This window comes from Anomaloglossus baeobatrachus, chromosome 5 (assembly GCF_048569485.1).
Source record: "Anomaloglossus baeobatrachus isolate aAnoBae1 chromosome 5, aAnoBae1.hap1, whole genome shotgun sequence".
Lineage (NCBI taxonomy): Eukaryota > Metazoa > Chordata > Amphibia > Anura > Aromobatidae > Anomaloglossus > Anomaloglossus baeobatrachus.
The window spans coordinates 236,473,149-236,500,051 of record NC_134357.1 but is presented as its reverse complement, the minus strand read 5'-3'; the positions used below and the strand labels follow the sequence as shown (position 1 = coordinate 236,500,051).

At 45.8% G+C, this 26,903-nt stretch overlaps 1 protein-coding gene and 1 long non-coding RNA gene across 5 annotated transcripts in view; one reads left to right on the top strand and one right to left on the bottom strand.

The window, feature by feature from the left end:
- Positions 1 to 4,073: 4,073 nt before the first annotated feature.
- Positions 4,074 to 26,903, bottom strand: part of LOC142311109 (uncharacterized) — a 127,875-nt gene continuing 105,045 nt past the window's right edge. Inside the window, exon 3 of the long non-coding RNA XR_012754240.1 lies at positions 4,074 to 4,508. This is a non-coding gene — a long non-coding RNA (uncharacterized LOC142311109). The remainder of the gene's footprint in view (positions 4,509 to 26,903) is intronic.
- Positions 7,847 to 26,903, top strand: part of LOC142311088 (zinc finger BED domain-containing protein 6-like) — a 91,136-nt gene continuing 72,079 nt past the window's right edge. For 2 of the 4 annotated variants that reach the window (XM_075349166.1, XM_075349170.1), the window contains exons 1-4: positions 7,847 to 7,921; positions 16,074 to 16,187; positions 22,922 to 23,083; positions 26,772 to 26,895. In XM_075349166.1, the coding sequence (XP_075205281.1) occupies positions 16,110 to 16,187; positions 22,922 to 23,083; positions 26,772 to 26,895 (364 nt within the window). In that variant the 5' untranslated portion in view covers positions 7,847 to 7,921; positions 16,074 to 16,109. Of the gene's footprint in view, positions 7,922 to 16,073; positions 16,188 to 22,921; positions 23,096 to 26,771; positions 26,896 to 26,903 lie in introns of all 4 variants that reach the window. The other 2 variants (XM_075349164.1, XM_075349169.1) reach the window with 1 other exon arrangement.

Sequence of the window (26,903 nt, the reverse complement as noted above, 5' to 3'; positions counted from 1 at the left end):
TGATTAGTACAATTGTTTTTAACATATGACTTTTGATTACTTTTTATTTCACTTTATATATTCTGTATCAGAACAATGACAATTTTTTCAGTGACACATCATTCCGAGCAGAGCAACTTTCTGTGTAACATCCTTTTTTAATGTGGAAGACTCCTCCTACAACACAAGGAGCAGAAGCAACTAGTATTAAAACATATACAGGAGTTTTCACCCTAAGGTTAGTAAATTCCTCATGCTTGTTAAATTTTTATTTGTTTTATTTTTTTAATCACCCTCTGTCCTGTCTTTAGCACACCCTCAAATTATCAAAATAGTGTATGCAGTTTATGATTTTGGTGCACAATACAATAAAAAAATATTAATTCCTGTGCTTCTGCGATTAAACCATTTTTGGGACTAGGCCAAGATTTGCATCTTTTCAAAATGTCACAAAAAGATGCGACTTTTGAAAAATGTGGGCAAGGCTATGTGCGCACGTAGCGTTTGTCCCTGCAGAAATTTCTGCAGCGATTTGAACAGCACACGTGCGCTTCAAATCACTGCAGAAAGAGTCCGTAATGAAAAAAAAAAAGCCGATTTCATGCGCTCTGTGTGCAGCCCCTCCCATAGACAGAGCGTGACCTGCAGGCAGAGCGCACCTGAATAAGTGACATGTCACTTCTTAGAACGCGCGCTTCTGGCAGCAGCCGAAGTGCTGCGCTCTAATACGCCATGTGCGCACATCTCCTGCATAATCTTCATAGATTATGCTGGGGAGGCAGGATGCATGCAGTTACGCTGCGGTGCAGATCGCAGCAGCGTAACTGCATGCAAATACGCAACGTGCGCACATAGCCTAAAATGACACCTGAGGGAAAATGGAGTAACATTGTGCCGTATTCTGATCTTTTTGAAAGTAACAATTGATGAATTAGCTGAAAATATCTATAAGTACTTAACTCAACCAACATGGTGGGAAAAAAATAGGCAAGCACATATAAAATAGATTTGAAAAAAACATACAGGTCGAAACTTTGCTGTTGTCATTACTATATGAAGGAATAAAGGACTTTTATATCAAACTTTCTGATGAGCGCTGTCTTTGATTGGTAGATTGGTTTTATGGACTTTCCATTCAGTGGATTCCTCAGGCCCCACTCACACTTGCGCTATTTTGACGCAAACGGAATCCGTTATTAATGTAGTACAGTTCATTTATTTACAGTGGAAGCGCGACACCATGTGGACACAAGCGGGTACTGCATGACACACTCAGGCGGCATATTAACGCGCTTCCACTGTAAATAAATGAACTGTACTACATTACTGACGGATTCCGTTTGCATCAAAATAGCGCAAGTGTGAGTGAGGCCTTAGGTACATTTTGACTATGAGGCTCTATTATGCCTTATGTGTGCTGCAGACATGTTTATTTGGAGTGTGATAATCCTATACATGGTCAGAAACTACTGTTTAGTCATATAGGAAGATTTGGAAGGGAAGGCACACTGTTTGAATTCTGCAGCGTCATTTTACCATGAATAGTTTGCGGATGCCATGTCGCATTAATAGAGTGGATGAAGGAAATAGGAAAAATGATCTGGCACTGATTCTCCTTTTAAGATAAAATCTCCAAAGTCTTTATTAGAAATATTAAAAACATCGTGAAGGCCGAGTATGAATCTTTACATGGAAACTTTACGCGTTTCGGACTACACCATAAAAACAACTAGCGTCCTTAATCATACTTGGACTTATGATTAAGGACTCTAGTTGTTTTTATGGTGTAGTCCGAAACGCGTAAAGTTTCCATGTAAAGATTCATACTCGGCCTTCACGATGTTTTTAATATTTCTAATAAAGACTTTGGAGATTTTATCTTAAAAGGAGAATCAGTGCCGGATCATTTTTCCTATTTCCTTCATCCACTAACCGGTTGGGACTCACCGACGGATCCTAGGCACCCGCAAGGTCCAGCAGTCCGGGCAACAGGTGAGCTGAAGAATTTTTCTTTCCCGCATTAATAAAGTCCCTGACATTCCAAAACTGCAGAAACCCCAACAAGTTACCTCATTTTGGAAACTACACCCATCAATGACTTCATCTAGTGGTGTAGTGAGCATATTGAGCTCATAATTGCTTTAGAGAATTCTATAACATTGAAATGTGAAAATGAAAACTACATTTTTACACAAAAATGTTTCTTTAGCTTTAAATTTTTCATTTTCACAAACAGTAGAAGGGTAGAAGAGTACGATGCCTCATATGCGGTCCCAAACCACTGTGTGGGCACATGGATGGGCAGCAAGAAATGAATGCTATCTGAATTTTGGAGTGTCATTTTGGCTGTAATAAATTCCATACACCATGGCACATTTGAAAAGCCCCTGACATGCCAGAAATAGAGAAAGTCCTGCACAAGTGAACTTATTTTGGAAATTACACATCTGAAGGAATTCATCTAGGGGTATATTGAGCATTTTTACCCCTCAGGTGATTCACAGAATTGTATAACATAAGTTACCATTCTTTCCATTAAAATATTGATTTGGCCCCAAAGTTTTAATTTATTAAAAGAGGTAATAGAGGGAAACGGACTATACATTTTGTTACTCAATTTTTCCTGAGTACAATACCCCATATGTGATTGAAAACTATGTTTGAAGCACAATGCAAGGCTCAGAAGGGAAGGATTGCTATACGATAGTTCAGATTTTGAAGGAATGGTTTGGAGCTGCCATGTCACATTAACAAAGCCCTTGACATGCCAGAAAAGCAATCCCACAATAAGTGATCCCATTTTACAAATAATGCTAAATGAATTCATATAGGGCTACAGTGAGAATATTGACACCACAGGTGTGTCACAGAATTTTATGCCATTGGGCGGTGAAGAAAAAAAAATACATTTTTTTTCACTAAAATGTTGTTTTAAGCTCAAGTTTTTAATTCTTACAAGGGCTAATAAGAAAAAATGAACAGTTTTTTTGTGCAATTTCTCCTGAGTGCACCAATGCCCTATATGTAATTGGTAACTACTGTCCAGGCACAGTGCCAAGTTGAGAAGGGAAGAAGCACCATATTGGAATACAGATTTTGATGGAATGGGTTTCGGGTGCCTTTTCACATTGGAAAAGACTTTTAGATGGCAGGACAGCAATGACCTCATTTTATAAACTTCATCCTTTAATGAATTCATCTAGAGGTGCTGTGAGCATATTGACACCATAGGTGTTCCACAAAATTTTATTCTATTGTGCTGTGTAGAAAGAACAATAACATTTTTACCACTAAAATGTTGTTTTAGACCCAGATGTTATATTTTCAAAAGAGAAAATTTGTTAAAAAAAAAGGCCCCATAATGTGCCATGCAATTTTTGTTTTTCTATTTTAGTCCTGGTACAGTATTGCCAACAATGTGGGCATTACATTTGGTGTAGGCACACTGTGGGGCTCAGAAGAGAGAGGAGCATTTGGATTTGGGAGTGCAAATGTTATTGTATTTCTTGGGGGGAAGGAGCCTGGCGCTCTTCCACAGCATCTGTGCTACCAGTAATTTGAAAGCTCCCTATATTTCCATTGAACAGATGACGGACCTGAGTGGGGGTAGATTTTTTATGGGTTGAGTTGAAGCTTTTATTGGGAAAATGATTCATGACATTTTGTATCGTATCTATCCTGTGCTCTAACCTGAGCAATTACATCTGGGTTTTCATCCAAATCTCCAAATGACGTGATTCAGATGAAACTTCCCATGGATCCATTCACTATGAGGCAGGTAGAAATACCTTGGACTCCATCTTGCCTCTCCTCAGTGATGTCCTCTTCAAAGGTGCACAAAATTGTGGTCGGCTGTGCTTTTATGCACAATTAAAATGACAGACATTACCGGATCATAGGCCAGAGAGAGACCAATGTCACTCACTCTGCTTCATTATGGGAAATCTTCCATAGGGGGTTCTGTCTGTATCATGTATTTCAGAGTCTTACACAGAAAACCCAAATGTAAGCGCTATTTGTACAGCTCAGGTTAAGTATGAGGTGAGCCTTACTGCTATCTTTGGGAGGAAAAATTAATAAATCACCAGCAGGTCAAGAATTATTTTATTCATTTTTTACGCCGTTCAGTGTGCGGTATAAAATGATAAGATGGCTTTATTCTTCTGGTCAGTATGATTACAGCGATACCATATTGTTAGGGCCAGGTGGACGGGCAGACCCAGGAGGTGGATCCACTGGGCTGAACACCTCACCGAGGGCAAGGTGCCCGGTAGCCGGAGCACTAGCAGGACAGTCCGTTCAGAGGAGTGGAGTGAAGAAGTCCCTGGGACCACGGGGTCTCTGATGGTAGTCCGGGTGACGGAGCTCAGGTTCGGAGGTCGAGATGACGTCAGGCAGAGTCCGGAACCAATGGAGCGAGAAGGCGGGTCACCACAGGGATCGGAGATGGTAGGAACTGACGGGATGGCAGGCCGTCACCGTTCGGGGTTCGGGTATCGTCAGGACCGGTTGGCGAGGCAGGAGCGGCTCTACGAGAGAGATAGGTGAGTATATCACAAGACACAAAGAGACTTGACTCCTAGCTTAGAAAACATGAAGAACAGGCCCCGCCCACTTGGAAAGGATCCCCCTATATACCCAGTACCTGATCCTTCAATATCCTGTTGGAGGACACTGGCCCTTTAAGAAAGGGTCAATGACCGCGCGCGCGCCCTAATGCGCATGCGCGAGGCCCGGGTGCCAGAAGCCAGGGCAGGGAGCGGTGAACAGGAGGCAGGAGAGCCGGGCTGGAGCAAAGCTGCCGACGGGCGCCGGGAGCGGGGACCGGGCCGCCTGGGGACCGCAGGTGATGGGGCCTGGAGGCTGTGGAGCGGGGTACGCCTGACAGAGGAGCCGGGGAGCGAGGCAGGGAAGCCGGGGAGCGTGGCAGGGGAGCCGGGGAGCGAGGCAGGGGAGCCGGAGAGCGTGGCAGGGGACCCGGGGAGCGAGGCAGGGGACCCGGGGAGCGTGGCAGGGGACCCGGGGAGCGTGACACATATATATATACTATCTATATATATATAATTGCCTTATTCTGTCTGTCTGTCTGTCTTGCTCCAAAATTGTGTCACCGTGACAGTGTCGTTACAGTGACAACTGTCGGATTGGCCGCTGGGCTCGGCCTGGCCCCTGCCCCCCCCCCACGGATTGGCTGCTTGCCTCGGCCTGGCCCCGCCCCCCGCATGGACTGGCCGCTTGCCCCGGCCCTCCGCACGCATCGCCCGCTCCAGCGTACACCGGCTCCTGGTACACATGTGCAGGGAGCCGGCATACGCTGATGCCTCGCCCGCTCGCCCCCGCCACACGTTGGCACACTCGGCCCCGCCCCCGGCGGACATAACCTTGCGATGCTGGGATCGTGACGGAGCCGGTGTACGCTGGTAACCATGATACACATCGCGTAACTACAGGAAGCGCTTCCCTTAGTTACCCGATGTGTATCATGGTTACCAGCGTACACCGGCTCCCGGTACACATGTGCAGGGAGCCGGCATACGCTGACGCCTCGCCCGCTCAGCCCTGCCCCCGGCACACGTTGCCACGCTTGGACCCACCCCCGGCGGCCCCAGCATGGGGGAAGGAGCACGATGGGGGGTGTGCAGCATGGAGGATGGAGAACGATGGGGGGTGTGCAGCATGGAGGATGGAGCACGAAAGGGGGTGCGCAGCATGGGAGATATAGCACGATGGGGGGTGCGCAGCATGGGGGATGGAGCACGATGGGGGGTGCGCAGCATGGGAGATGGAGCACAATGGGGGGTGCGCAGCATGGGAGATGGAGCACGATGAGGGGTGCGCAGCATGGGGGATGGAGCACGATGAGGGGTGCGCAGCATAGGGGATGGAGCACGATGGGGGGTGCGCAGCATGGAGGATGGAGCACAATGGGGGGTGTGCAGCATGGGGGATGGAGCACGATGGGGGGTGCACAGCATGGGGGATGGAGCCCAATGGGGGGTGCACAGCATGGGGGATGGAGCACGATGGGGGGTGCGCAGCATGGGGGATGGAGCATGATGGGGGGTGCGCAGCATGGGGGATGGAGCACGATGGGGGGTGCGCAGCATGGGGGATGGAGTACAATAGGGGGTGCACACACAGCACTCCACACACAACGCAACACACAAACAACACCGCTCTCACCCCCCCCCCCCACCACCCAGATAACACCCAGAACATTTACAGCGCCCTACACAAACACTTGGCAACTACACACAACAACATCTATATATATAACAAAAATCATACATTAACTACACAATACGTAAATTCTAGAATACCCGATGCGTTAGAATCGGGCCACCTTCTAGTATATATATATATATATATATATATATATATATTTATTTATTTGACTAATATCACACACAAAAAAAATGTGCTTTATTTTTACAAGAAAAAAGTTTTGCATCACCATATTTTGCTGGCTATGCTTTTTCTCTATTTCTGCAGACAGAGTCAGGTGAGGGATTGTTTTTTGCAGGATAAGTTGAAGTTTTTATTTGTACCATTTTCGTGTACATAACATTTTTTTAATCGCTTTCTATTCCCATTTTTGGGAGTCAGAATGAAAAAAGAATTGATTTTTTTTAGATTTTATTTATGTCGTTTGGTGAAAAAGATAAGGCCGATATATTCTTCGGGTCAGTATGATTATAGAGATATCCCATTTATGGTTTTTATTTATGTAAAAATTTTGTTTCTCTATCACCATCTTCTGAGAGGTATAACCTTTTTATTTTTTTCTTCTGGATGAGCTGATTGTGAACCGTGTTATTTGAAGACAAGATGACATTTTCAGAGATACCATGTTTTTTATATCGCGTTTTATTGCACTTTTTTCGGCAGTATGATAGAAAGGCATAATTTTTACCATTTTTTAAGGTGTTCACTGAAGGGGTTAGTGAGAGGTTGATAGCTCTAGGTGTTCTGGATGCAGATTATGTGCACTTTGTTATTACATAAATGTGTGTATAGCCAGAATATTTTTTATTTATTTAGATTTCTTTATATATTTTTTACTGAGTCCCTTTATTATTCTGATCACTGGTCTCGGCTGAGCCTCCGGCAGCATTATCACCAAGACACATTGGTACACCTATTTGTGTGGACGCATTTCAAAGTCGGACATAGTACGGATACGTCCAATGTAGGGAAGGATTAAAAAATAATCAAGAATCATTGAAATGACTCAATCCGGAATAGACATTTTTGCTGAATTTGTGTCAGAACATATCAAATCTAGTCACATCTGCAGTTTTTCTAATTATCTAGCTGTTCATTTTAGTAGCACACACTACATGGTCAGTTGTTTGGCACATGCTTTGCCATTTCCTAGGGAATTGTGTAAAGATTTTAGCACTGCTATAACTAAAAGTGGAGAGCAGTGTCAGCAGCTGCCCTCCCTCAATCTGTGGTATTCAGCTCAGACGTTTTGTCTTTATACAGTAATTGCCCCAGTGCTTAATATCGTGTGCGGGTTCAGGACGACGTGAACTGAGGTGAGACGCCTCATACTGCAGAATAAAATTCTACTGCGGCGTCGAGTGCGGCCGTCCACCTCACAAAAGCCCGCCAAAAATAATCGCGCGGCAGTGCGGCGCGCGCCGCTTCCAAATATGGAACAACTGACATAGCCGGGTAAACTCCGCCCATTGCTTACGTCACATGGGTAAGTTTACTACGATCGTTTAGTCAACTAGCGGCTACATGATCGAAAGGCTAGAATTAGCATCGCTTACTGCGCATGCGCAGTAAACGATGCTAATTCTAGCCTTTCGATCATGTAGCCGCTAGTGTTTGCACTACCCTATAGTTTTCTACACATGTGACTGGTCACATGATTATGACATCATCTAAGGTCCTTTCGCGTCCTGGACTGTACCATCTGATGTTGGTTGGGGTGAGTGTAACTTGTGTTCCTTGTTATTGTTGCCGAGACTCTGTGTGTATGATATATGGGCTCCATGTATAGTGTGTGTGTCTTTGTATATTGTGGGTGATATATGTGCTCCATGTATAGTGTGTGTATATTGTGTGTGATATGTGCTCCTTGTACAGTGTGTGAATGATATATATGCTCCATGTATAGTGTGTGTATATTGTATATGATATATGTGCTCCATGTATAGTGTGTGTATATTGTGTGTGATATGTGCTCCTTGTACAGTGTGTGAATGATATATATGCTCCATATATAGTGTGTGTATATTGTATATGATATATGTGCTCCATGTATAGTGTGTGTATATTGTATATGATATATGTGCTCCATGTATAGTGTGTGTATATTGTATATGATATATGTGCTCCATGTATAGTGTGTGTATATATTGTGTATGATATATATGCTCCATGTATAGTGTGTGTGTATATATTGTGTATGATATATATGCTCCATGTATAGTGTGTGTATATATTGTGTATGATATATGTGCTCCATGTATAGTGTATATGATATACTGTATGTACTCCATGTATAGTGTGTGTGTGTGTGATATATATATATATATATATATATATAATTAGTGCGTGTATGTCTTCCATGTATAGTGTATATATTGTGTATGATACAGTATATGCTCCATGTATAGTGTGTGTGTACAGTATGTCTTCCATGTATAGTGTGTGTGTGTACAGTATATGTCTTCCATGTATAGTGTATATATTGTGTATATGTGCTCCATGTATAGTGTGTGTGTGTGTGTGTGTGTATATAAATATATATATATGTGTGTGTGTGTGTATATAATATATATATATATATACTATATACATGCAAGACATTTATATCTGTTTGTGTATGATGTCTTCCATGTATAGTGTGTATATATTGTGTATGATATATGTGCTCCATGTATAGTGTGTGTGTGTGTATATTGTGTATGATATATGTGCTCCATGTATAGTGTATATATTGTGTATATGTGCTCCATGTATAGTGTATGTGTATATAATATAATCTATCACACATACACACTATACATGGAGCACATACATCATACACAATATATACAGGGCACATACTTCATACACAATATATACAGGGCACATACTTCATACACAATATATACACTATACATGCAAGACATTATTTATATCTATGTTTGTGTATGATGTCCTCCATGTATAGTGTATATATTGTGTATGATATATCTGCTCCATGTATAGTGTGTTTATATTAGTGGTGTGTGTGTGTGTGTGTGTGTGTGTGTGTGTGTGTGTGTGTGTAAATCTAGCTTACATTGTACACAAATACCTACATTATATGTAATGTATATTTCTTCCATTGTGCAGGGCTTAGAGAATGTATAGATTTAAGATTGCACAAGCAATTGTCTGATTATTCCTGTTATATTGAGCACGTCTGCAAATAGCCTGTCCAGAGAGGATGAGGACATGAACTCTAGCGTCACCTGTTGGATGCAGGAATCCTAAAAGTCGTTATTGGCCCTTTAAAGGGATTGTCCACTACTCTGAGAACGCCCTTCAATCAGTGTGTTTTCCTCCTTATAACAGCTCTAAAGCTCTGTGGAATTAATAGCGCTATATAAATGAATACATATTCTTATTATTACTCCCGTCCAACGCCGTACCAGTAGTGTCAGTGCTTGACATTGTCAGTGCTCCCAGGGTTTGCTTGAAATTGTGTTACATGATCCCTGCTGCCACTTCACTGTCCCCTCCTTTGGACATAAATGACATCCAGAGGAAGTCAGAGCTGTGGTTGCTCTCACTTCCTCTGGATATCTGATTAGCCATAGAGATCGCTGGAGATAATACTGCTACATGACCCCAGAGCCAGTACCGACATCACTGGAATGGCACCAGAGGGCAGTATAAGCCTTATTTTACAAGGGGGAAACATTTGATTGAGAAGGGTTGCCTGACCAGCCCTATTAATGAGCCTTGCCACTTGACTTGGTGTTTGTTCCTCCTCAGTGCAAAGCAAGAGGTCTGATTTGGGTGGATGAGAGGCCTCTAACGGGGGTCTAAATGGTAATGGCTCTCTTGTGGAGGGTGACATGCCTGTGTAATGGGCTGAGTTATGCAATGAAGGGATGGTCTAGAAGTCTCTTTACACCTGCTTGGCACTCGTCACAAGGGGGATATGTTACCCTTAGACCATTGAGCACAAGAATTCAGACATGTAGCTGCTGATTAATCTGTATTGCTTATGGTAAGGAATTTATAGATCTTTCTGTGCCTACAGGATATTTAGTAACTAACTCATTGCCTCTGTGATGTTAATGACTATATGTTAAGTATAGGTCCTCGGGAAGGTGGGAGGGATACGGGACCCCACTGATCACCTGTTATTAGCTCCAACAGTGGCTGAGTGTAAACAGCTCAGTACTGTTCCCACTCCTGAAAACAGAAGCAGTGCTGCTCTATAGATTGTCTGTATATCGAGTGTTTGCAAGTGGTAGGGTGATGTGCAGTATTAGACACAACCCATGGGCATGCACTGTGCGATCTTTTGTGGACAGCAGACGTTTTTCCTAAATCACTCTTTGATCCTTTGAATGATAAAACTGAGGATGATGAATAAATGTTGATTCACTGTAATCTGTCTAACTTTGATGGAACTGTGACGCCCCTGGACTATCAGGTCGTCACAGGGTACTGCACAAACTGCCCTTCCGTGCAGTATTCCGCCTCCCTCTTGGTTTTCGGGTCCCTACCTAAGTGGTGTTTCCTCCAATAGCAAATCAAATCCTAGAGACACCCTGCACCACACCCACCTGACACACCAGTGGACGGCTTGAGTGGAATAGAGTCGCCCACCTGGGGGGTCAGGGAGGGGAGGTGAGGAGTGTAGAGAGTCGGTCTGTGAGTGGAGAAGGAGTTGGAAGTAGCCCTCGAGCTAAAGGAAGTCGGGAGTAGTGACTCCTGAAGTAACTGCCTAGGTTGCAGACGGTAGTCTGGGCCTAGAGGAGTTGGGCCCCCGGTCGCAGGGGATTGTGGCGAGGTGCTCGGACCTGTCGAGGAGGACAGCCGACAGCCGAGACCTATCACCTGTCCGGTACCGAAGGCATGACGGGGTACATGGACCCTAATTCGGGGAGTAGATTCAGGCAACTCGACAATTCACCTGAGGAGAACGGAGCCTTCACAATCTGTTCCCATCCGCTCCAGAATCTGGGCATTAGCGCAACGTGGGTGATAGTACTTTCCAACCAAAACGGTCCAGAAAATCCCAAGCGTGAGCCCTGAGAGCAGGCTCCCATACTTAGCCATAGTAGAGAGCTGGGTCCGGCTAGTTCCAAGCTACTGGGCCACCAATTTGAAGTCAAAACTAAGTACCAGGAGGCAGGTCACGGATCACCAGGCAGCACCAATTGGGGACGGGACCCAGACAAGCTCCCCTCAGCTGCAGTGGTACCCAGAGACTTGGTTTACCCGATTGTCAGTGTCTGCCTATTAACTGAGTGAGTATGAGAGTGACCCCTTCATCCCCATGGCACTCCCCACACCGAGTCCCAGGGCACCCCCTACCCCTGGAGGGTTCCAACACCTTCCTGCCCCCGCTCGATCATCCCTGGGTACTCCCAACGGCAGCGGTGGTACTCCCAATTACCACACACCACGGGTGGCGTCACGAACTCTAACTCCCCTGTAAATACCCCCCTTTTCATTCGAGTGGCCGCACGACCCCCGGGTCCGGAGACCCGCCACAGCGAACTCAGATCCGACCAAACAAGGCAAGAGAACAAATATCCTTCAACCTATGAAATACCAAAGTGAGATAAAACTTCTCCATTAGGCCGATTTCACATCCAGCCATTTGCCGTTTTGCCGGATTCGGCGCACGCCAGTACAGTGTATAGAGTACAATGGCAGCGCTGCAACTTCCGGGTCACATGCTCCGGTCACATGACAGCATGTGACCGGTGCTTGTCGCACTGCCATTGTACTGTATACACTGTACTGGCTTGCGCTGAATCCGGCAAACCGGCGAAAAGCCGGATGTGTGAAACTAGCCTTAGCCGAGGTGGTGAACTGTCATCATCATGTCTTGTCGGCATCGCGCCAGACTGGCTAATCAATAGCAGAGCCAAGAATGCTGGGAGCTAAGATGATTAGCAGGGAATTTGTCACTAGGAACAATCATAGTGTGACAAGGCCTGGGGGGGGGGTTGGTTTGAGGTGAAGGCACACAGTGCAAGGCACTGAATGAGGCAATGAGGCCTCTTTCACACGTCCATGCAAAAGATACACGTTTTGCACGGTCCGTAGTGTAGGTGCATATTTATATGCATGTCCGTGTGTGTATTCAGCATGTGCTGTCAGTGTGCTATCGGTGTGACATCCGCATAGCACACACAGCATGAACTTCTATACTTAGGCTACATTCACACCTCAGTTTTTTGGCATTAGGCACAATCCGGTGTGTGCCTGACGCAACGGATCCGGCGCAGGATATGCAAAAACTGATGAGCCTGATCCCCTTTTTTTTTTTTTTTTATTTTTAATGGATCCGGTATACCGGATCCGTCAAACTGATCCAGCGCATCCGTTTTTTTGTATTCCTTTCATCCATTTTTTTGCTGGATCCGTTTTCTTCAATAAATTGGAGCATGCTCAGTTTAAAAAAAATGGATCCGGCGTCCACATCCTTTTTTTGCCGCATCGCGCTGGATCCGGCGTCCATAGGCTTCCATTGTAAATCACGCCATATCGCACCGCATCCGGCGCGATGCGGTTTTTTTCCAGAGACAAAAAACATTCAATGAGACGTTCCATCCGGCTGTCGCATTGAGTAATTACGCCGGATCCGTCAAAAGCCGGATGCAACGCAAGACCATCAGGCACAACCCAGCGCTAATACAAATCAATGGGGATAAAATAGATCTGGCGCCGGATCCGTTTTATCCGGTTTTTTTCCGGATTGTGCCTGATGGAAAAAAACTGATGTGTGAACATAGCCTTACCTGTCCACGGTGCTGCTGTTGCTTCCAGCCCGATGTGCAGTGAATATGTGCGATGAGCATAATGAGCGGGGGTCGGAAGCAACTGACAACACTGCTGGTGATAGCAGGGCTGGAGAAGGTGAGTATAGAGAATCATTTTATTTCACAGACACAATGTTTTTTTCTGGTACATCAGTGTTTGGTCTGTGTGACACCTGTGAAAAACAGACATGTTGTCGTGTGGGGCACAGAGACACACGTAGCTCCACACTGTCCTTATGAAAACACACCCGTGTGCGCAAACCCATTGATTTTAATGGGTTTACATGTGTCCGTGTCTCCAGTACGTGTGAAAACGGATGTCACACGTACCGGAGACACGAATGTCGATTACGGAGCTCAATTCCCTCAATATTCGTGGATGAATGGCATCATCTGGCCCGGGGGATTTGTCAATGTTTAATTTACTCAGACGCAGGCGTACTTCTTCTTGTGTTAAATTAATTATATCGGGTGGTGAACTTTGATTTCTGACTGGTTGAATGATCCCTGGAACAGTCAGTTCCTTGGTGAACACGGATGAGAAGTACCTGTTTAATATCGCAGTCTTTTCTTTGTGTCCTCTATAACTAACTTATTATATTTTAAGGGGCCGATACTATCCTTTTTGTTTTCTTTTTTGCATTAATGTATTTATAAAAGATTTTGGGATTTATTTTAATGTCATTGGCGATTTTTGTTTCAGTAGCTAGTTTTGCTTGTTTGATTTCTTTTTTGCATTTCCTATTGATATCTTTATACTCCTGCAATGCTATTTCTGTATTCTCAGCCTTCAAGATTTTAAATGCCCTTTGTTTTTGTTTTATTATACTTTGTAGAGTCTTATTTATCCATAGTGGTATTTTTTTATTCCTGGACATTTTATTACTAGAGGGTATACGTTTTTTACAGGACTCTAGGAGTATATCCTTAAACGTACCCCATTTATGTTCAGTATCCCAAGTTACCATGACATTGTCTCAATCTACACATTTAAGCTCTTCCCTTAATTTGTTGAAATCAGCTTTCCTAAAATTCCAGGTTTTAGCATTCCCCCTTTGGAATGTTCTATTGAATATTATGTTGAAGCTTACCATATTATGATCGCTGGTGCCCAAGTGCTCCCGGACCTGTAGATCTGAAATTGTATCCGGTCTATTTGACAGGACCAGATCTAGCAAATTATCTCCCCTCATCGGTTCATCTACCATCTGAGAGAGGAAATGGTCTTGAATAGTAGATAAGACCTTGCAGCTTTAGCACAACCAGAAGATTCTATGTCCCACTGTATGTCTGGATAGTTGAAATCCCCCATAATAAGAACATTATTATTATTATTATTATTATTATTATTTGCTGCCTTTACAATTTGATTGAGCAGTTCACCCTCTACCTGTTCAGGTATGTTAGGCTTATAGCAAACTCCAGTTAGCATTTTTCCATTGTTCCCCTCCCCATGTACATTTACCCATACTGACTCTACATTGTTGCAGTCCCCCCCCCCCCCCATGTCATCATTCAACACAGGTTTTAGGTTAGATTTGATAAATATACACACCCCACCACCTTTTTTGTCTTTCCTGTCCTTCCTGAATGTAATATAACCCTCTGTTTGTCACCCAGTGATGGCTTTCATCCAGCCAGGTTTCCGTAATGCCCACCACATCATAATCCATGGTTGACATAAGAGTCTCCAATTCATTCATTTTGTTTGCAAGACTTCTTGCATTTGCCAGTAGACATTTAATACTATTAACACATTTATTCCTCCTAGCCTCCCTACGTTCCTTGCATGTCCCAGCCCCCCATAATCCTTCATTGACCCCTACCGTCAATTGGAAGACAAATCTCAGTCTCAGGTCTTTTGCAGACTCCAACAGGTTTTCTTCTAGAATGGTCTTGTATTTGGCTCCATCCATCTTCCCATCAATTTTAATCATCTTCCCTGTATCTGCTGAAGAAAAGCAGGCTCAAACCATGATGCTTCCACCACCACCATGCTTGACAGTGGGGATGGTGTGTTTAGGGTGATGAGCTGTGTTGCTTTTACGCCAAACATATCATTTGGCATTGTGCTGAAATAGTTCGATTTTGTTTTCGTCTGAGCAGAGCACCTTCTTCCACATGTTTGGTGTCTCCCAGGTGGCTTGTGGCAAACTTTAAACAACACTTTTTATGGGTATCTTTGAGAAATGTCTTTCTTCTTGCCACTCTTCCATAAAGGCCAGATGTGTGCAGTGTACGACTGATTGTGTCCTATGGACAGACTCTCCCACCTCCGCTGTAGATCTCTGCAGTTCATCCAGAGTGATCATGGGCCTCTTGGCTGCATCTCTGATCAGTCTTCTCCTTGTTTGAGATGAAAGTTTGGATGGACGGCCGGGTCTTGGTAGATTTGTAGTGGTATGATACTCCTTCCATTTCAATATGATCGCTTGCACAGTGCTTCTTGGGATGTTTAAAGTTATGGAAATCATTTTGTAACCAAATCCGGGTTTAAACTTCACAACAGTATCACGGACCTGCCTGTTGTGTTCCTTGGTCTTCATGATGCTCTCTGCGCTTTAAACAGAACACTGAGACTATCACAGAGCAGGTGCATTTATATGGAGACTTTATAACACACAGGTGGATTATATGTATCATCATCAGTCATTTAGGACAACAGTGGATCATTCAGAGATCCTCAATGACCTTCTGGAGTGAGTTTGCTGCACTGACAGTAAAGGGGATGAATAATATTGTACGCCCCACTTTTCAGTTATTTATTTTTTAAAAAAGTTTAAAATAAGCAATAAATATCCTTCACCTTCACAATTGTGTCCCACTTGTGGATTCTTCACCATAACATTAAAATTTTTATCTTTATGTTTGAAGCCTGAAAAGTGGGAAAAGGTTGAAAAATTCAAGGGGCCGAATATTTTCTCAAGGCACTAATTATCAGAAGTATTTTGTTTTTCATACAAAAGAATACTGATGCTGGGATCTGTCTGTCTGTCCTCCATTTATTAGCAAGGCATACTTCACATATGATCTTCTAATTTAAAAGTTATCAAACTTATTTTTCTTGATTTTTGTTTTTGTTTGTTTGTTTTTTTTTAGCAAAACAAAATGTTGTTATACTGACCTGACCTAAGTATGGAGGAGGAAGGAAAACGGATGACTGAGAAGATACTGAACCTCACCCTAAAGATAATCTACCTGCTGACCGGAGAGGTGAGGGATTCTGAGAATGATGTGCTTGTTCTGTGCTTCTTAGCATTGCCACATAGACAGCGATGCACACCGTGTCATACCTGACTAAGCCAGTTGCTATATCTTCTGAGGACCCCCTGCATTTACACTGATGAAGGTCTTTGACCGAAACGTCTGTGCTTGTGCTGGTCCTACAAGTTCTTCTCAATAAAAGACCACTATTCACATTTATCTTGAGTGCCAAGTTTCTACATCTACTTTAGATGGTTTTGGACCCTACTTGAGCACCACCCCAGAAGTGCTGTGTGTATCAACTCCCTTAGGCCGGTTTCAGACGTCAGTGATTCTGGTACGTTTGTGCTTTTTTTTTTTTTTTTTATACGTACCGGAATCACTGACATACGCAGACCCATTATAATGAATGGGTCTGTGCACACATCAGTGATTTTCTTTATCGTTCCTATGGGAGACCCAGACCATGGGTGTATAGCTACTGCCCCCGGAGGACACACAAAGTTACTACACTCAAAACGTGTAGCTCCTCCCTCCTAGCATATACACCCCCTGCTAGCCAGTCCTAGCCAGTTTCTTGCTTTGTGTCAGGAGGATCCACACACACACATGCATCCCTTTTTGATTTTTCATTTTTTACAAAGATTTGGAAGACAAGCGGGTCCACTGGACCCCCGGCATGTCCCTTCACACTCCCCTGGCGGCAGTGCTGTTAAGGTTGACTTCAGGGCAGGAGCCCTTCATGCCGCGCTCCTTCAACATCCCTTAGGGGCTCTGATTTGAAGTGGGAGCCAACACGGTTCTCACTGCCTTGCAGGAGACCGGCCTCCATCCGCAGCCCTTGTGCAGGACCCTGCTGGACGGAGCACTGACCCCCCACCCCACAGGGACTGGACCCTGCGTCTCAAAGCTAAGTATAGAGACGTTTATTCAGAGGGTCTTTCTGCATGTGGGGCACTTTTATTGGGGGGGACAGTGATTGCTGAATAATGCTGCTTTGTTTACTGTGTTTCCGGCCGGTTCCACAGTTTTTACTGAGAACCGCGCCGATGAGGCCTGATTTTCGGCCGCATGCATAACTTTAGGCCCCGGCTTCAGCCGCGGCCTAGTTTCGTTTCGTTCCCCTGCATGTCAGGCATGCAGGGGGACGCTGCAGAGCCGCCCGCCGGCCGCTCTGCACAGGGGAGGACGCTCCGTTTTGAGGTGATGATTCCCTCCCCTGTACATCTTCTTCGCCCTCCGATTCCCGCTCCTGGGTTAACCCCCGCCTCCCCCCCTCACTCTGGCGCCATTTTCCAGCGTCTTAGTACACTGGTCGGCGCTGGCTGCCCTGCAGCACAGGGAGGGAATACTGGCTGAGGGTCCAGGCTTGGAATCCGGAGGGCACTCATAATATGGCCTGATAAGTCACAACCCCTGGTTGTGCACTTTTTATACACTCTCAGGCATTCTGAAGGAGTTAATTCTTTATCATAGAATCTCCTCCTCAGCATCATGACACTCTCAGGCATGCTGAAGGAGTTAATTCTTTATCATAGAATCTCCCCCTCAGCAGCATGTCTCACTCTAGCAAAGCTACAAGGCTGTACTCTACATGTGCTGCATGTAACCTCATATTGCCTGAACCGGCACACTGTAATGGTTCTTAGGTGGGAGTCCCCCCAGGCTGAACCCCTGTCTTGGGTATTCTACGCATGCTGGACAGAGCCCCCACCTCTGCAGCATGTCTCACAGAGCGAGGCTGCAGGCTGTTTCTTTATTATCCACTGCAGGTAGTCTCGTACGGCTATACCGAGCTCCTAACCACTGTGGCCCCTCAGCATGGGGGCTCATTAATGGTCCCTCCAGCTGCTCCGGTTTTGGTGGCTGACCCCCATAGGATTCCTATTTCCAGGGGTCGGCTGTCCCGGCATCTGCTGAGCATGCAGTTCCCCTCTCAGGGCGTTTTCTGCTCGCTCGGCCAAGCTCACAAGGGACTCTCCTTCTGGGCTCAGACCCCGTTCTCCTGACAGGGAGACGCAGGGTCCCCTGTCCTTCCCGTCCCGCAGCTCCGATTACGAGCTGATTCACCGGACGAGGAAGATGTCTCTACCGCGGACACGGACGCTACTTTATGTACATTGATCCGTCCGTAGGTGACGCAGATGCGAATGATTGGCTTGCGTCCATTATTCTTGTGTCCGCCTGATCAGGGGAGTATTCCCCGCTGGCAGAAAGGCACAGTTTACCTTTAGCAGGTCAAGGAGTGTGTTACTTAACCACTCCAGTTTTCAGCCCGCTGCGTCCAAGCCCACAGCCTATCCTGCAGACCCCACAGCGGGGTTCTGCTGCCTGTCTCCCCCTCCCTTCAGAGAGGGTAGCCACTCCGGTCTAGACTGCCCGGTTAGTTGTATCAGTGGCTGACGGCACCTCTATAGGATTCTACCGTACATTAATTTTGTACTGGACCTCACTCCGCTCTGAGATGAAGCGTGTTTCTGAGGACTGTGTTTCCCCTGTCCACCCATGGTGGTCAAGAAGTGGGCTCATTCACTTCAGGTGGCTCAGCCCGGACCGTTATGTCAGTGGCTGATGGCTCCTCACTTAAGGTTCTGCGGTCCGCCCGGTTGTCCTTTGGGCCAAGTCGGTATGGGAACGGCAGGAGCTTGTTCTCCTCAGCTTACAGCAGTGCGGTTTTTTGTAACTTCTCTGCTTCTCTGGAGGAGATGCATTCTCTCACAGGGACTCTATGCCCAAAACGGTTGCCTGAACTCCAGACTTCAGTCTTTTCATCCTCTGCCAGGTCTGCCATGCTAGACACCGCACGGCGGTGGTCTGGGCTACCTTCCTCGCTATCCGCAGGCTCCTGTGGCTTCGAAATTGGAAGGCAGATGCCTCTATGGAGGTTCCTGGCTGGGCTCCCCCTTGGTGGGCCCAGTTTCCCCGGAACCAAGCTGGGTGAAATTAAGGAAGCTCTTGGCGGGGAGTGTGCTTCCTCGCCACAATCCTAAACCAGGGAACCTGTCCAGGGCAGGAATCAGTTGAGGTTTCGGTGGTTTCCGTTCCTCCATCTGATCGTCCTCTAGCTCGGCCTAGGTTCATAGAACCAAATGGCTCGAAGCTGCGTCTTCAGAAGACCGCAGGAGATGCTGCCACTGAGCCAGCTTCCTCCGAGCTATCTAGCCACGCCAACAACCTCCTTGGTCGGTGGCAGGCTCTCTCCACTTGGCGACGTATGGTTCTAACACGTCTCCGTTCAGTGGGGGCGGGATTATATCTCCCATGGCTACAGGATGGAATTCTGTCCACCCGCCAAACAGATTTTTTCTGTCAACTCCTCCCGGCTCCAAGGCCGCCGCCTTCTCACAGGCCGTGGCATTTCTTGCAGACCAATGGAGTAATTGTACCGATTCCCGACTGGGAACGGTTCTGAGATTTTTGCTTAAATCTATTCCTAGTCCCCGAAGAGGGCGGTGCCTTCCGACCTGGCTCTTTAGCTTTTCAAGCATAGTCAGGTGTGGCGTTTTCACATGGAGTCTCGGTCTTGTTCCGTGTGTTTTTCACCGGATCAATCAAGAACCCAAGGAGATTCCCTAGCAGCCATCGGCATCAGAGATGCCTATCTGCAGGGGTCAATCGCAGTTTCACACCAGCGTTGACTACGTTTTGACAATCGGAGTGGTCCAATTCGTGGCTCTTCCCTTGGGGTTAGCCACGGCCCCTCGAGTATTCTCATTGGGGCAGCTGTGATTAGGGTCCTGCACCCCTAGGGATTGGCAGTGATCTTTTGCCCTGGACGGCCTTCTTGTCGGGGCTTCATCCAGTGCTGACTCTTAGCAGAGTGCTTCGCTCACTCTCGCCACTCTAACCTATTCGGGTGGCTTGTCTTTCTGCCCAAGTCCACTCTGACTTCGAACCAGAAGTTCTCAGGGACGCAATTCGAGACTCTATCGGCACTTGTGAAGCTGCTCTTAGTAGATCAGTAGTCCCTCCGCTGGCGGTCGGCGTCGTTCTATCAGACACCATATACAGGTGCTGGTCAGACGGTGGCATCAATGGAAGCGATTCCTTGCCCAGTTTCTCCTGCGTCCTCTGAGACTGGATGTTTTCCGCTGTACAAGCGAACTCCCTCCTCCCATGGGGTGGTGGCTTCGCCACTGACCAGAGGCTCGTTTCAGTGGTGGCTTCGGCCACTCTGTCTCAGGAGCGCTCCTTCCTGGCCCCGTCCCGGGTGAGCCTCACCAGGATGCTAGTCTATCCGCCTTGGGAGCAGTATATCTCCACCGTGGAGCGCAGGGCGCTTGGACTCTGTCCGAATCAGCCCTCTGGATCAATGTGCTGGAAATCAGAGCTGTATTTCTAGCTCTCTAAGCCTTCACCATCTGTTGGCGGCTAGGCACATTCGAGTCCAGTCGGACAACGTGACAGCGTTTTTCCTACATCAGCTTCCAGGGCGGGACACTCAGCTGTCCAACCGTGGTCCACAATCCTCAGGTTTTGCGGTAGACACACTGGTTCATGTTTGACCCCAGCTTCGTCTCTTTACGTATTTTACCCTCTACCTCTTGTCCAGAGTCCTGCGCAAGATCAGTAAAGAGGGCCGTCGGGTCATTCTCATACTCCAGACTGACCCAGGCAGGCTTGGTACTCTGACCTGCTCCTTCTGTCCGTTGGGTTGCCATGGCATCTTCCGGACCATGCAGACCTTTTCTCAAAAGGTCCGTTTTTTCCATCAGAATTCTGGATTCTCAGATTGACGGCGTAGCTCTTGAGTCCCGGATCTTGGCGACTTCTGGTATCCTTCCTGAAGTCATCTCCGCTATGACTCGAGCTCCAAAGTGTCCTTTGACCTTTTTGGCCTTGCCGACCCTCCTGTCCCTTCCACAGTCCGGTCTACAGCTAGGACTATCCCTCATTAAGGGACAGGTCTCGGCTCTGTCAGTATGTGCCAGCGGCGTATCGTCCGGCTGGCTCCGGTGCGCTCCTTTAAGGGCGCATCTCACATCATTCCGCCTTTCCGGCGGCCTATGGAGCCCTGGGACCTTAATCCGGTCCTCCCGGTTCCCGGAAACCCCCCTTTGCGCCTCTTGGGGAGGTTTCTTTGTTTCATCTTTCACAGAAAGTAGTCTTTCTAGTGGCTATATTTTCCCGCCAGAGAGTTCTGGCTGCACTCTCTCGGAGTCACCCCCTTTTTTTTTTTTGGTCTTTTGCATCAAGACAAGGTGGTCTCCGTCCGACTCTGGACTTTTTTCCCTAAGGTGGTTACTGCTTCCACCTTATCCGGGGCAATTTTCCTGCCTTCCTTTTGTCCGGCTCCTGTTCATCGCTTGAGGAAGCGTTGCATATCCTGGATCTGGTGCGGGCGCTCCGGATCTATGTGTCTCGCACCGCCGTTATTAGGCGGTGCACCTCTCTCTGGTGCTGACTGCTAGTCAGCGTAGCGGTCTCTCGGCATCTAAGCCGACCCTGGTTCGTTGGCTTAGGTCGGCCATTTCGGAGACCTACAAGTGTACTCAAGTGCCTTCCCCGCCGGGGATCAGAGCACATTTGATCAGACCTGTCGGCGCCTTTTTGGGCTTTCAGGCACCAGGTTACGGCTCAGTAGGTCTGTCAGACTGCAGCTCGAATTAGTCTGCATACTTTTTCGAAGCACTACCCAAGGCATGCTCATGCTTTGGCAGACGCGGGCTTGGGCAGACGCATCTTTCCGGCGTCTGTCGCCCATTTGTGAAGTTAGGTTTGCCTGCTTCTCAGTTGTCTGTTTATTCCCACCCATGGACTGCTTTTGAACGTCCCATGGTCTGGGTCTCCCATAGGAACGATAAAGAAAAAGAGAATTTTGTTTACTTACCGTAAATTCTTTTTCTTATAGTTCCGTCATGGGAGACCCAGCACCCTCCCTATTGCCTGTTGGCAGGTTTCTTGTTCCGTGTGTCTTCACCGGCTGTTATTGTTGTAGACAGAGGTTCCGGCTCTTCCGGATTTTACTCTCTCTTCTTGTGGGTGGATGTCCTCCTTCAGCTTTTGCACTAAACTGGCTAGGACTGGCTAGCAGGGGGTGTATATGCTAGGAGGGAGGAGCTACACGTTTTGAGTGTAGTAACTTTGTGTGTCCTCCGGGGGCAGTAGCTATACACCCATGGTCTGGGTCTCCCATGACGGAACTATAAGAAAAAGAATTTACGGTAAGTAAACAAAATTCTCTTTTTTCACGACCGTGTCTCCATGCGGCGTACCCGCGTGTCTGTGATTGCCGCACGGAAACATGTCAGTTTTTTTCTGGCATCACTGATGTCCCACGGACCACGCAGTGCTGTGATCCGTGAAATACGTACCAGAAAAAAACGTACATATAACATAATAAACATTTTCAACTCACATTTCCAGCGACTCTCTGTGCAGCCCCCGCTCTCTGCAGCTTCCTGGCTGGCTCATGAATATTCATGACTGCAGCCAGAGCTGACCCGGAAGTAGCTGCAGAGATCGGTGGGCGGATGCTGCAGAGCCGAGGAGTTCAGCACCGGGGACAGCAGGAACGTGACAGGTGAGTAATGTCCATGTGCAATCATGGGTAAGGGATCACATATCACGGATTGCACATGGACAACCCATGTGTTCCGTGAATCACAGAACACGGCGGGACATGGGCGTTTTTTTCACGTCAGTAAAGAACGTCTGTGTTTTTTACTGACGTGTAAAACAGGCCTAAATAAAGTCATGATATTACTTATGAGGTAATAAAACAAACTCCATGTCTTGCCCAGGACCATGTAGTGGTAAAGAAAATGACAGAAGAGGGTGAAACATTAATCAAGAATCCAGCACCTATCATGGGGTCTACATCTCACTCACTGATACATGACAGAAGCCAGTATCAGAAGATCCTGGAACTCAGCAAGGAGATTACTGAGCTGCTGACCGGAGAAGTGAGTACTGCGGTAATTAAAACGTTATTACCAGAATTACATTATTTTTCAGAAAGTATAGTAAATGCCAAGCCCAACAGAAGGATTCTCTCTTGTTTCTTTTGTGTGCTTTTTTTTTTTTTTCACACTTTACAAGTGCATCTGAATAAATTAGAATATCAGCAAAAAGTTTATTTCAGTAATTCAATACAAAAAGTGAAACATATATATTATATAGAATCATTACAGAGTGATCTGTTTCAAGTGTTTATTCCTGTTAATATTGATGATTATGGCTTGCAGCCAATGAAAACCCAAAAGACATTATCTCAGAAAATTAAAATATTATATAAGACAAATTGAAAAAATGATTTTAAGCTCAGAAATGTTGGTGCCTACTGAAAAGTCTGTACAGTAAATGCACTCGATACTTGGTCGGGCTCCTTTTGCATTAATTACTGCATCAATGCGGTGTGGCATGGAGGCAGTCAGCCTGTGGCACTGCTGAGGTGTTATGGAAACCCGGGTTGCTTTGATAGCAGCCTTCAGCTCATCTGCATTGTTGGGTCTGGTGTCTCTCATCTTTCTCTTTATAATATCTCATAATTTCTCTGTGCTTTAGGTCCGGTGAATGCTGGCCAATCAAGCCCAGTGATACTGTGGTTATTAAAGCAGAAATAAACATTTGAAATAGATCCCTCTGTGTGTAATGACTATGTAATGTATGTGTTTCCCTTTTTGCATTGAATTACTGAAATAAATTAACTTTTTGCTGATATTCTAATTTATTGAGATGGACCTGTATATGCGGTCTTATTTTTATGTGCTAAAATTACATTTCTCAGAAGCACCCTGCTTGTCCTTGGTGCTGCAGACCCCTCCCTCTGAGTTTCAGAGCTATGCTGGACGTCAACTGAATGTTAGGTACTGTACACAACTATGCCTTACAGATTTTATCTCCTGCTATATAAAACCCATTCCAAAAAAGTTGAGACAATTTGTAAAAGGTAAAGCTAAGAAGTATACATTGATTTGGAAATCTCTTATAGACCTATTTTTTCATAATATAAGACATCTTAAATGTTAGATATTTTTCTATTCATTTGAAAAAATACATGTATGCTTCTTCATGGATGAGGAGGGTCCAACGATTGGCTTACACCTCTGTGTGCACCTTGCCACAAATCCTACTCCAGTCTCTGCTGGAGTTAAGGCCACTTTACACACAGAGATAAATCTTTGGCAGATCTGTGGTTACAGTAAAATTGTGGACAATCAGTGCCAGGTTTGTGGCTGTGTACAAATGGAACAATATGTCCATGATTTCACTGCAACCACAGATCTGCCAAAGATTTATCTCTGTGTGTGACGGAGCCTTTAGAGTTCTGGTGTATAGAATGCCCCCCTACCGCTTGTTGTGAATTTGATGAGCAGCAGTCACCATTTCCTGCCCCGCTTTGCCAACTGTGTCAGAGCTGGGGAAAAATGAAGAAGTATGCCAAGCGTTACAAATTATTAGCACATCCTCGGGTTGCACCAAAATGATGCGATTTTTCAACAGAATACTGGCATAAATGCATTGATTAGCACTAGGTCTTCTAGCGTCAACCTAACACAGGGGCACCACATGTCTACTACAGTCAGTAAGCCACCACTGATCAACTGCTGTGGGTATCATGTGTCCACTGCAGGTAATCAGCGATCACTTAACTGCTACAGCCTTCACGTTATCTTTGAGCAGAAAAATGAGGGTAAGGGTACCGTCTCACTAAATGACGTACCAGCGATTCCGACCACGATATGACCTGGTCAGGATCGCTGGTGCGTCGCTACATGGTCGCTGGTGAGCTGTCAATCAGGCAGATCTCACCCGTGACCAGCCAGCAGCGACTCGTGGAAATGATGCTGCACTTGGTAACCAAGGTAAATATCGGGTAACTAAGTAAAATGCTTTGCTTGGTTACCCGATATTTACCCTGGTTACCAGCGCACACCTTTTAGCGCTGGCTCCCTGCACTCGTAGCCAGGGTACACATCGGGTTACTAAGCAAAGCATAGTTACCCGATGTGTACTCTGGCTACGTGTGCAGGGAGCCAGCACTGGCAGCCTGAGAGCGGCGTACGCTAGTAACCAAGGTAAATATCGGTTAACCAAGCAAAGCGCTTCGCTTAGTTACCCGATGTGTACCTTGGTTACCAGCATCCGCAGCTTCCAGACGCCGGCTCCCTGCTCCCTGCACATTCAGATTGTTGCTCTCTCACTGTCAAACACAGCGATGTGTTCTTCACAGCGGGAGAGCAACGTCCAAAAAATGAACCAGCACTGTGTGTAACGAGCAGCGATTTCACAGCAGGGGCCAGGTTGCTGCTCAGTGTCACACACAGCGAGATCACTAATGAGGTCACTGGTGCGTCACAAAAAGCGTGACTCAGCAGCGATCTCGCTAGCGATCTCGCTATGTGAGAAGTACCCCTAAGTCATCAAAGGTCTGTTTGTTTGGGGGTTTTTTCCCACCAGATTTCTGGACTAAAAAACATTAAAAGTCATAACATTTTTATGAAAACCTGAGATTGTGCAGAAAATGTGCGACTTTTTGAGTTTTCACAGCGCTTTTTTGCTCAACTTTAACAAAGTGGGAGGGATGTGGGATTGACAGGGTGTAATGACCCCCCCCCCATATCAAATTCATGATGAGCACTTTTGGTCGCTTTGGGACTGGAGTACAATTTGTGGTAAGGTTCACACAAGTGAACGCCACTATGTGTATCACCCGATTCCTTAGGAGGCTGGCCTCACCATCGCCTCACACTGGAAGCAATCCAATCCACCATCTTCTATTCAATTTGTATCTAGAGAAAGGTAGAGATATATAGTGCAATTAAAAATTTGACAAGATCTGGGGTCCCGGGTTCAACACCCCAGGATTACCATCCATAGTTTTTCTGTTGCAAAATATATTTGCCTCCCTACATTAAAATAACTCTTTTGTGTTCTATCTATAAGATCTCATATAAGGCTTAACATTTGCTGGATGGAGATCAACCGTTGCCCAGGTTCGGACTTTGAGCAAGGACAATGCCTTTTCTTGTCTGACTTTAGTATAAACAAGATGAACTCCTTTTTGCTAAAGTTATGTAGTCTTCCACTGTTTTTGCGGATGGAAGGGTTTGGGGGTTTAAGCTTTTGGTTAATGTGATATGTGTGTAATTAAAGTAAAAAATGTAACAAAAATAATCTGATTAAAAAAAAAAAAAAAAAAGACTAGCGCTTCCTTAATCGATCAGGAGCCTCGTATTACACTCTGTCACGATCAGTATGATAAATGCCATTCTTGATGAATCTGCCCCAATGTTTCTTCTGCATGAATAAATGAGGGAGCTGCAGCCGATCAGTGCTGGAGGAGCGGTTCAGGTACGGGAGGTGGATATCCTATTTAATGTTTACACCAACCTGGGCCTCTTGAAACATGGTTGCCAAGTAGTGAACATTCCCTTGAATATCCAGTAATGGCAAATGTCAGGATGTAAATTGTGTTCTACTTATTATAAAAGTGCTGTATGAAACTGATTATATGTAGATTAGGCATAATAACATAGCTGCATTGAAGAATCCCCTGCATTAGGGGCTGTTAGCAGAAAAAGGTTTATCTGCACTACACGTGGCAGGATGGTTAAATATCAATTAAGTTTGTATCATTGTATGTCTCAGGTTCCTGTAAGATATCAGGATATCACAGTCCATTTCTCCATGGAGGAGTGGGAGTATGTAGAAGGACACAAGGATCAGTATGAGGACATTATTATGGAGAATGTCCTGAATCTTACATCACCAGGTAAGAAG